This window comes from Pituophis catenifer, unplaced genomic scaffold (assembly GCF_029215685.1).
Source record: "Pituophis catenifer annectens isolate HBS135680 unplaced genomic scaffold, rPitCat1.0.hap2 SCAF_18, whole genome shotgun sequence".
Taxonomy (NCBI): Eukaryota; Metazoa; Chordata; class Lepidosauria; order Squamata; family Colubridae; genus Pituophis; species Pituophis catenifer.
In genome coordinates, this window is record NW_027256898.1 from 5,536,574 (window position 1) to 5,547,812 (window position 11,239).

The following is an 11,239-nucleotide window of genomic DNA, read 5'->3' on the forward strand; positions in this document are numbered from 1 at the left end:
TCAAACTTCTCCTCTTTTGGCAAATTGGATCTCCACAAACGTTTTGCCCCTCGTTTCGGGGAGCATCTTGAAAAGATAGATAAAGGTGGCCACGCAGAAGGGCCAGTAGAGTAGCAGAGAGTAAGGGCCCAGGAGTAACTAGGAAGGGAGCAAAATGACACAAGAGATTTTTTTTTAACTCGACAAGATTTCAAAACTCGCTTCCCGCTCAACGGTGGGTTTCACATGATGTTACTACCGGTTCGCCCCGTGCACACAAGCTCGCTTCGTGTCTGGTTCGTGTGCCTGCCTTCCGTGCATGCGCCTAATTTCAAAACCATGCCTAAATAGGATGGCATAGAGCCAGGGCGGCTACCCACAATTTCCACTACTGGTTCGAGCGAATCGGCTGAATACCACCTCTATTCCCGTTGTCCGGGCTAAAATTCATCTCCTGCTCACATCAATATTTTTTTTTTAACTCGTCTCAATAGCAAATCCACCCGTTGAACAAATCTGCTCGGGTCGATCCCATCCGAGGGTGTCCCTCACTTCTTTTTTTTTTCCCCTCTACAATTCCCAGCTCATAACCTCCCTCTGGGGTAAACCTGGTTTGTATCTAAGCCCTCAAATTGGTGCCATCCGCCCGCAACCCAGAATCGCGAACTCTGAAAACCCCACGGGAGATTTCGGACAGCGGAAGTTCCCAAAGGCCGTCCAAGGATCTTGTAAAGGTGTAACCATCCCACCCCCACTCCACCCACTCTGGTTCGTATGAGAACTCACCTCCAGCTGGATCAGGATCATCCCAGAGACGAAACGAACAAACCACAGGGTGGAGTATCCTATGGTAAAAGCCGAGGCGCGGGTCGACTGCAGGAAAAGCTCTCCCAGAATGACCAAACGGATCGGACCTGGGGAAGGAAGGAAGGAAAAGGAAGGACTTGACCAGGACGGGATAAAGTCTCCTACCTTCAGCCTTCAAGGGGTTAGACTAAAAGACCTCCCAGGTCCCTTCCATCTTGAAATCGCTTCCCCATTGCAGACCGGGCTTTGTCCATTGGCTGGTTTTGCATGTCACTGCGTTTTGGTATTTACCAGATGAGCTCATATTTTTGGACATTCAGACTTTCTGTAGCTTGCCAAGTATCTTATCTCTGATCCACTACGCATGTCCGCATTCCTTTCTTTCTACTTCACACTTTCTTTGTTCTCCTGCCAGGAGAGTTCCGGCCCCAGAGAGGTGGCCGGCAGGAACGTTGCCAAAATGTAACTAATTTAGATTAGTAAGATGTTTTATTTTCTTTATAACAAATAAATGAGCTTTTCTTAGAAAAAAATATCTTCGGGGTTTATTTTCTTAATGTATACTTGCAAGGAAAAGTCTCGATCCACGTCTCTAAATCAAGGTGCGATTACCCAAAAGCAGAATGGGATTAATTAGCACCCTGACATTGCAGACTTCACGGCTGCCTGGGATTTCTAGCAAAGGTTTGGCGTGGTGAAGCTTGTTCGCCTACCTGGTCCTAGCATATGTCCGATTAAAAAGATAATAATGAAAACCAGGCTTAAGAAAGACAATTCGTAGCTTTCTTCCTGCGGAAAGAAAGCGAGAAGGGGAGCAAGATAGTTTTGGGAAGGAGACCTCTTCTTCCTCTGCCGGCACCCAGCTTTCTCGAAGCTTCAGGTCGGCCCCCACCCACCGTGCCCTCCCAGCAAGGGTAAGATTGGGGTGGGGGTGGGCGGGAGGGGGCTCGGGAAGAAGCGCAAAGCGGGAGTTCCCTGCAGGAAGCAGTCAAACCTGGAATTCCAGCGTGAAGGTTAGAAGGATGCAGGTCATGCTACAGATCATAAAACCCATGATTAGAGGAACGCGGCGGCCCCACATTTCAACCAAGTTGATCTAGGGGGGAAACAAAATCAAGGGGACAGAGGTCTGGTGGGATCTCAAGGGCAAGGCAATGGGGATCAGAAGCAGGGGTGGGTTTCCATTTTTTTTTTACTACCAGTTCTGTGGGCGTGGCTTGTGGGCGTGGCGTGGCTTGGTGGGCGTGGCGTGGCTTGGTGGGCGTGGCTTGGTGGGCGTGGCAGAGGAAGGAGACTGTAAATTCTCCCTTCGCTCCCCCACTCCAGGGGGAAGGATAATGCAAAATCTCCATTCCCATCCCACTCCAGGGTAAGGATACTGCAAAATCTCCCTTCCCTCTCCCACTCCAGGGAAAGGATACTGCAAAATCTCCATTCCCAACCCACTCCAGGGGGAGGATACTGCAAAATCTCCCTTCCCTCCCCACTCCAGGGGAAGGATACTGTAAAATCTCCCTTCCCTCCCCACTCCAAGATACTGCAAAATCCCTATTCCCTCCCCACTCCGGGGAGAAGGATACTGCAAAATCCCCATTTCCTCCTGATCAGGTGGGACTTGGGAGGCAGAGAATAAATGGGGGCGAGGCCGGTCAGAATTTTTACTACCAGTTCTCCGAACTACTCAAAATTTCCACTACCAGTTCTCCAGAACTGGTCAGAACCTGCTGAAACCCACCTCTGGATAAAAGCCTTAGACTCTAGAAAATGATATATATATCATTTTGCCCTTTTGCCTTTCACCTCCAATCCAGGAGACCTCAAGCAGTCGCATTCACGAGAAACCATTTTATACCAAATTTATATTTCGCTGATAAAGTCTCCCTTTATTTCTTGGATTTTGTCCAGAATGGTACAAAAGGATCTCTCCGCATGGCGGGAGCGTGAGGGTGGGACTAGAGGTCCCTTCCAATTTTGTTTTTCTGTTACGGTTGTCTCTGCCAAGCAGAGCCACTCCTCCGAATAAACCCTTATCTCCTGTTCTTTAGACTCGTTCCGGAGAACCAAAATGTTTGGATTTATTTTATTTATTTTTTATTTTTTTATTTTTTTTATTTGATTTATATGCCGCCCTTCTCCGAAGACTCAGGGCGGCTTACAATGTGCTCAGCAATTTTTAATGCCGGGAGGTGGCGGGGTGGGAAATGACACACATTTTGCCTTGAGTTTTTGCTGTAAAATCAGCTGGAAAAAGCGAGCAGCTTACCGCGACGACAACAGTAATGATGATGATGAGATGGATGCTTGTAGAAATGATGTCAGCGATAGGCCTGGATATGCCTGTGGTCCTGTAGACTTTCTCGATGTAAAAGAACATCTGTGTCCAGATGAAAAAGAGAAGTTGTAATGAAGATGACACTGGGAAACAAAATTGGGGTGTGTGTGTGTGTGCAGGGAAAAGAGAAAGAAAGAGACTTGGGGTTTCTATCCGCTGCCCTTAAACGAGAAAGGAACTCGACAAAGTGAGGAGATGACATCATTTCCGCGTGAAACAAACCCTGGGATCCGTATCGTAGTTGGTTTGGGGGTCCCACCCTCCCCCAGTAAGGATTTGGGATGTTTTTTCCCACTACCCCAGAGGTCTGCAACCTTAAAGACTCGAAGAGCCATTTGGACCTGTTTCCCACAGAAAAGAAAACACCGGGAGCCACAAAAACCCTTCCCGGGCCTGACTATTTCTTGAGTCGCCACAAAACTAGCATATGTAGTCGAATTTAAAGTTCTGTTTTCTTCTGAAACTTTTCTTTTTGTGGATTTATCCATGGTTGGCCTACCGGGGGGCGAAAAGCTCAATAAATCGCGTGCTGGCAAGTGTCGCACATTGGCGGTTGTGAGTGATATTTTGAGGGATAGGGAGCCTCAGCAGAGGGGTGAAAGAGCCACATTGCGGCTCCAGAGCCTCAGGTTGCTGACCCCTGCCCTACCCCATTGATGCCAGAAAGCTGACTTCCGGCCATCAACACGATGATGGTGACTATAGGCCACCGGAATTTCTGAATACGTAAAAATTTCCTGAGATTCATCTTTTTCTCGTTGGCCATGACTTCGTAAAAATCTTCTTCCTGGAGTTCCCGGATCTCATTACCCACGTCCTCGTGAGTCCTCAAGCTTCTTAAAACTGGTGGGAAAGAGGGAAGACCATGAAGAAGGGCGCAGAGACAAAGAGCAAATTTGCATCGTATAACAACGGGGAAAGGGTATCAGCTCTTTGCGATCCAGCCGGGAGTTCACATTTGCGATCCAGCCAGGATCCAGAGTCTCTTTACCTTCTCTTGCTTTGGTTTCGTTTTTCTTCTGGATTAAAATGAAGCGAGGACTTTCCGGACAGAACAGGAGGAGCAAAATGCAAACGGTAGCAACCATACCTATTACAATAGCCATTAACGGGAAACCTGTGAAGGAAGGGGGAGAGAATTTTGGATGGGCAACTTCAAGCGCTGGGAAATCAGGAAATTAGGGAGCCTGGATAGCTCAACAGACAGAGCTCTGTAATTTAACACCAGCTGTCTGCAATTAAAGTAAGATAGAATCTCGCCAGGCTCAAGGTTGACTCAGCCTTCCATCCTTTCTAAGGTAGGTGAAATGAGGACCCAGTTTGTGGGGGCAATAAGCTGACTTTGTATAAATATACAAAAGGATGAAGGCTATTGCTTAACGCATTGTAAGCCGCCCTGAGTCTCCGGAGAAGGGCGGCATATAAATCAAATTAAAAATAAAAAAAAAATAAAATAAAAAAAATTCAGGCGGGTTTATTGCACGCTTAAGCTCTCTACAAGAATCTGACCAACTAACAGTCAAGGGAAATGTGCAGGCGATAAGAGAGCTATTCAAGGTGGGCTGGATCAGTGGCGGTAATCAGCCGGTTTTATCAAACCGGTAGTGGCAGCTGTGAGAGGCTCCATGCAACTGCCCGGATGTCATCACGTCCTGTTTTTGATACTCTGCGCATGTGTGGAAGGCCCTGTGCATGCATGGAGGTGCCACGCACTTACATTTGTGAACCAGTAGTGAAGGTAAGTGAATGCCACTCATGAGCTGGATTTAGATCTTTTGTGGGCGTGCAGGGACTCGTGTCTTATGACGCATTTGACCCCTCCCTCGGGCTCAGCCTGGTCATCGTCTACATTCTGCTGTGTTTGAGAATCTATGCCTGACGTTCTTGGAGGTTTTTTTTTTCTTCCTCTTTCTGCCCCCCTGCCTTTCCTTTTATGACATGCTGCTTAGGCAGAAGGGTGCTCGTAAGCCAGGATTTGCAGGCTGCTACAAGGGAGTTATTCACAAAATCTGTCGCAATGACGATTCCGTCCATGCACGTACCTTCTCTGTTCCCCAAAATCTTCGGAAGTCCTAGCATATGGCATAACAATGCGCCAAGGCTGAAGAAGAGGGCTGAGGTTGTAGTCATCGACCCTCTTATGGGGGTGGGAGAGACCTCTAAGAGGTACAGCGGAACACAGCAGGAAAAGATCCCTAAGTCGAACAAGGAAATTGAACAGTGATGAGTAGTCTTGTTGTGGCCTGTCGGCCGCTGGCCCCTCCTACAGCCGAATCCGAGGAGGAGGTGTGGGAGTCAGGGTCAGCACCTGAGAGCTCCGAGGGGGAAGAGGGAATGGAACTGGCAGAGAGACAGACAGAGGCGGAGCCTGGGCTGTCCGTCAGCCCTCAGAGGGAGAGTCAACAGCCCCCAGGTCTGGAGGTGGCTGATGAGGAAGAGGAGGAACAGCTGGGTCCTGTGCCTGACACATGGATGCACAGAAGGCAGAGGAGAGGAGAGCAGTGGAAATCAATGGGCCGGTCCTTGGAACGGAAGAGCTACCGCTGTTAGCAAAGCCCCACCCTACCTCTGGGGATAAAAAGCAGGGGGCGGAGATGAATAGATGTGGCAGACAACTATTCATCTCCCGGCCGGACAGACTTGTTAACCTGTGGTGAGAGAGAACCTTTTTTTCCGGGGCTGCTGGCGCGTCTCATAAAGGAATCATTGATTTAACTACAGAGATATTGTTGTGTTCGGGGAGCTGGGTCAGAACAGGTCTGCTTGATCTACTATTACAGTGATGGCTAACCTTTTTGCCGTTGCGTGCCAAAAGCAGGGGTCACACGGGGGTCGTGCACCCATAATTCAATGTGCCATGCCCCCCCCGTGCATGCATGTGCGACCCCCCCCCGTGCTCCCCCTACTTATGGCACGTGATGGCCCAGTGGGCCCAGTAGGCCTGTTTTTCACCCTCCCCAGGCTTCAGAGGCTTTTTTGGAGTCTGGGGAGGGTTAAAAACAGCCTTCCCTATCCTTCTCGGAGGCCCTCCGGAGGCTGGAAACAGTCCATTTTCCGACTTCCGCGAGGCCCAGAACGCCCCAAAATCAGCTGGCCGGCGCGCCCATGCACGCTGGAGCTGAGCTAGGGCAACGTTCCCATGTCCACGGATATGGGTCCATGTGCCACCTGTGGCACGCGTGCTGTAGGTTCGCCGTCATGGTACTATTTGCTACGCTGCCGGAAGAAAAGCAGCCGGTCTTTTCAGCACCCACAAATGGTCAAATCAACAAACCAATCCTGGAGAACGATTCCCAGAGGAAGATCGTCCCCAAACGTCTTGGAGGTCAACTCACCTGAAGACATCCCAATGGTAAAATTGGCGAACAAGGTAAAATTGAAAAGATGGACGCTATTGGAAAGGCAGAGAAAAACTGAGGCGAAGAAGGCCAAGGTGTTATTAAACAGCAGGAGACATTTTCTGCAAAAGGAAAAAAGGGAGGGGGGAGGAAGAGGCAGGTGCAAAAAGGTATTGGCAACCTCATTTAATGGACAAATACAGGTAGCCTTCGATGTTCGTTTACTGACCGTTCGAAGTTACAATGGCACTGAAGAAAAAATGACTTATGTTTTTCACATTCGGGGCCCTTGCGGCCTCCTCCCGGTCACGTGATCAAAATTCAGATGCTCGGCTCATATTTACGACGGTCGCAAATAGGACGGGAGTCACGTGATCCCCTTTTGTGACCGTCCGACGAGCAAAGTCAGTGGGGAAGCCGGATTCACTTAACGACGGGGGTGACCGATTTTAACAACGGCAGTGATTCACTTAAGAACTGTAGCAAGAGAGGTCGTAAAATGGGACAAAACTCAATTATTTCATTTAACAAAGTCAATGGAGGGAGGGGGGAAAACCAGATTCACTTCACCGCCATTGTGGCACGAAAGATCGTAAAATGGAACAAAATTCACTTAACAACCGTCTTGCTTAGCCACAGAAATTTGGGGTTAAATTGTGGGCATAAACTGAGGACTACCCGTACAGTATAGGGTGACGCCTGGAAAAGAGACCACCAGGAGATCCTTGGGTAACATTTGCTTCGCTCTATGGCAGGGATGAAATCTACTTACCTCCCCTACCGGTTCGGAAGTGCACGCGCTGACCCTCCGCGTATGCGCAGAGGGTAAAAAAACAGGTTAAAACCAGGAAGTAACGATGACTGGGTGGGTGGGTGGAGCCTCGAGCTGCCATCGCTACTGGTTCTCTGAGCCACTGGCTGTCATTGCTACCGGTTCGGACGAACCGGGCCGAACAGGGAGCATTTCAACCCTGCTCTATGGTATGGAGAAATTGTACACGACCCCTCCCTCCCTGAATCGTTTTGCCACTTCCGTTACCTGCCGTATCTGTCCACCAGGGTTGCGAACAGCACAATGCCAGTCACCCCTCCTATCGGGAAGAATATGACCACGGGCGATAAGATGAACCAGAAATTTTTCAAGCTCTTCGCTTCCTCCGTTGTCAAGTTGGAGACAAGGAGCTTAGGGGAGAAAAATGGAAAAAAATGAGCAAACTGAGGAAGCAAAGAAGAGATTTCCCATTTTTGGATCAGCCAGAAATTAAATTTAAGACGTGGGCAGAGGTGATATTTAGCCGGTTAGGACAAATTTGGGCGAACCGGTACCGGAAATCATGGGTGGGCCTGCCTCGGCTCTATGTTGTCCTATTTAGGCACGTTTTAGAGGTTGGGCACAGGCAGTGTTGTGGCCCGTCAGTGGCCTGTTCAGCTGATCGGCTCTTGCTCCTTTCTTGTCAGTTTTCCTGCAAATTGCTTCTGGGCATTCTGCCAACCACAGTAAGATTACGGTTATCTGAAATACTGTGTTTCAGAATTGAGATATTATTCTTTGGATTCTTGTCAGCTGTTAATGAAGTTAAATTAACAGACCTTGTTCAGAAAAGACTGATTTAAACTGTACTGTATGCATGGAGGTGGCACGTGTGAGTGAAGCGAGAGCAGGCGTGCACGCACTCATATTTTCAGTGCTGGCCAAACCGGTAGGTAAATTATCTCTGGACATGGGGGTGAATATCAATAAGGAGTCACATTCTCCTTCGCAAAACAACCAGCTGAAAAGATCCATCAATGCCCGGGAATAGAAGAATGAATGAAAAAAAGGAAGAGAGGACAAACTTGATTGTTTTCCTCAGAAAAAGAAAAGAATACAACCAGTTTCGTTTCCTAGCTGGAAACCGATCTTGGACTTTATGCTCGAGGCAAAAAAAAAAAAATAAAAAATGAAAACTTTTGAGTGGTAAATAGAAATGACAGACTAGAGAACTACAAAAGCAAAGTACGTTAAGTTGATACGACGTGCTGTAAAATTACCATTAATGTTATGTAATGTTCAATATGTTACGTTTTGACATGTTTTGTTTTTATATGTGTGTGACTGGTTTTTTGTGTTGTTTTTAAAGACAAACTGTTTAATAAAAATTATTTTTTTTAAAAAAAAAATGAAAACTTTGGGTTTTGCTGATTAAACTAGTTTTATTCACTTTAGAACCGAATGGGATAGGACAGGATAGGACAGGACAGGACAGGACAGAACAGAACAGAACAGAACAGAACAGAACAGAACAGAACAGAACAGAATAAAAAACTTTATTGCCACTTTAAATGTACACTGATCAGCATACATTAAAATGAAATTCCATTGCGTTCACCTCTCAAAAGATAACTATTATGCATATACTCACATAAACACCCATTTTTTGACAAAGTCCTTAAGTTGGGGCCATAAAATATTGAGGCTGTGGTTCTATTTTGTATTTGATGGTACCCCCCCACAGCCGGCCCTCTTATTCCTCCTTTTTTCTTTTCCTACCTTCCTATCACTTAGATTTCTTTTTTTCCTTTGTATGTTATATGCTTGATGAAAAATGGCAAAACCTCAGCTAGCATGCCACGCTACCTGGGCTCACCCAAAACATTCGAACAGGGTTAAGAGGAGGACCTCAGGTCAGGGGTTTATAATCGGGGCTCCCCATGCCAGACAAACCCTGGTTCACTTGGCGAGACTTACCGAAGCTGGGTGATGCACCAGCAAGACAGAGTAGCCATATTGAAAATGTCCGAGATACGAAACCAATATCGAAATAATCAACGTCCTGCTCAGCTTCAACAGAAGGAAAAGAAACAATGGTTACTGCAATGGTGTAAGCCACGTTTCTTCTTTTTAAAAAGGTAACGTGGTTTTTATATCAGGTCTGGCTTGTGGGCTTCATGGACGCGCCGAGGTTGCTGCCGTAAAAAATATATTCTGGACAGGGGTGAAATTCACTTACCTTCCCTACCGGTTTGCAAATGTATGCATGCACAAAGCTTTTTGCACATGTGCAGAGGCTGAAAATCATTGCAAAAATGGGACATCATGATATCCGCACCGGTGGGCGGGGCTTCGCGCAGTTGGCCCTACCGTATCGCGCGATTCGGTAGGAACCGGTTGAATTTCACCCCTGATTCTGGAGTAACAGAAAATCTCCTTTAGAAATACTTTTTAATTATGTCCTTTCGGGTGAGCCCTGTTCTCCGCCCTGCCTTGTGCTGAAGGCTAAAATAATACCGTGTTTCCCCGAAAATAAGACCCTGTCTTATATTTTTTTGAACCCTGAAATAAGTGCTTGGCCTCATTTTCAGGGGAGGTCTTATTATTTTAGGGTGCGTGGAACAAGACGGGGCTCCTCTTGCCATCTTACCTGATTTCCACTTCTGTCTCCCTAACCTTAACCAGATGAAATGGTGCTTAAATGTTTTCGGGGAGGGCTTATTTTGGGGGGGTGTTATTTTTGGGGAGGGCTCATTTTAGTGCATGCTAAAAGGGGAGGTTTTATTTTCAGGGAAACAGTAACTGATAAAGAGAACAATCATCTTGGTCTCATTTTATCCGATACGCCAAACTCACATAATTTCGAATTGACAGTTTTGAGTCCTTTTTCACAACTGTCCTTCTGGAGAAAGGAACCCTGATTGAGCTAAAAAAAAGAGGAAACAAGCAAAAAATAATAATCTGTCCCCTCGTTCGTTCTTCCACCATATTTGCGAGTGTTTCTGTTCCCCCGAAACCAGCCAGGGAGCTTCAGCAACCTGTGCTCCCTGGGTGGCTCTTGTTCAAAGGTAGACTGCTGCAGATCAGGGAGGCTCCATAGAGCCCATTGCCACCGATGGGCAACGTTTCTCCAAAAAGGAAATTAGAGGGAAGGGGACAGACATAAATAAAACCTTTTCCCCGTCTTTTTTTTCCGAACGTCGGCTTGGGAGCTTCGTGTTTAATTCCTAATTTATTTATTTTTATATAAATTCCCCAAATTGAGTGGCACCGTCTCAGTCTTACACTGCTTGTCTGTCAGCCCCTTTAGAGAATGCCAGTCTCCAGATTTGGCATTTAAAGCTGGGGGGGGGGAAAAAAGAAGAAAATATAAATACAAACTCACCGAGGTTTTTTGCGTGTCATGGCGTGAAAAGGGACAAGCCGGATCTGCTCAGCTGAAATTTTGTTTCGAATGAATGCTGGAACAGCGGATGGAGCCAATCAGGGAAAGGAGGTGGGAACATTCCGGGAGAAGCGGTTGGCAGTTAGGGGCTGATTTGCATACATTTCCATATGGAATGTAAAGTCAGCTGACGTCCAGCAGCCCTAAGGCAAACTTTGGATATATGTTTTTTTTCTGTTTTGCATTTTATTCTTGTTTGTAAAACAAATAAATGTATAGGAACACAAAACACAGCATTTTCCACAAAAGCTTTCACTGACCCTGTTAAATGCCTTTTTTGTAAACAGGAACCGGGTTTCAACGGAGAACTCCGTTTTGGGGAACTTTCTACCTTGTTCAATCAACTTGTGTTTGGGTGACATATTTTGCTTTGGGCCAGGATGGGGTAGAAGAAAGGTTTCCCCCCCAAAAAACTTTACTTTTGTTCTTCCTTCAGGCCTCCACGTTGTAGCAATTTTTGAGCAATGTCGCTTTTTCTAATTTGGCCCTACTCCCGAGTCATCCTTTCTGCTTTATCTGCTCCTGCCTTCTGGCAGCTCTTCTCATACGTGCACTAGGAACAGGCTCCTCCTGTTCCTCTGCCTCTC

At 47.0% G+C, this 11,239-nt stretch overlaps 1 protein-coding gene across 1 annotated transcript; it reads right to left on the minus strand.

The window, feature by feature from the left end:
• LOC139325991 (solute carrier family 2, facilitated glucose transporter member 5-like) lies at nt 1–10,612 on the minus strand. Its single transcript, XM_070956065.1, has 13 exons — nt 10,593–10,612; nt 10,064–10,133; nt 9,185–9,277; nt 7,496–7,638; nt 6,454–6,578; nt 5,161–5,313; nt 4,110–4,235; nt 3,768–3,961; nt 3,050–3,160; nt 1,781–1,882; nt 1,500–1,575; nt 766–893; nt 1–138 (listed from the first exon to the last, which is right to left on the minus strand). Exons 1-13 carry the CDS (start codon nt 10,610–10,612, stop codon nt 1–3), a joined length of 1,479 nt encoding a protein of 492 aa, XP_070812166.1.
• Nucleotides 10,613–11,239: the final 627 nt, after the last annotated feature.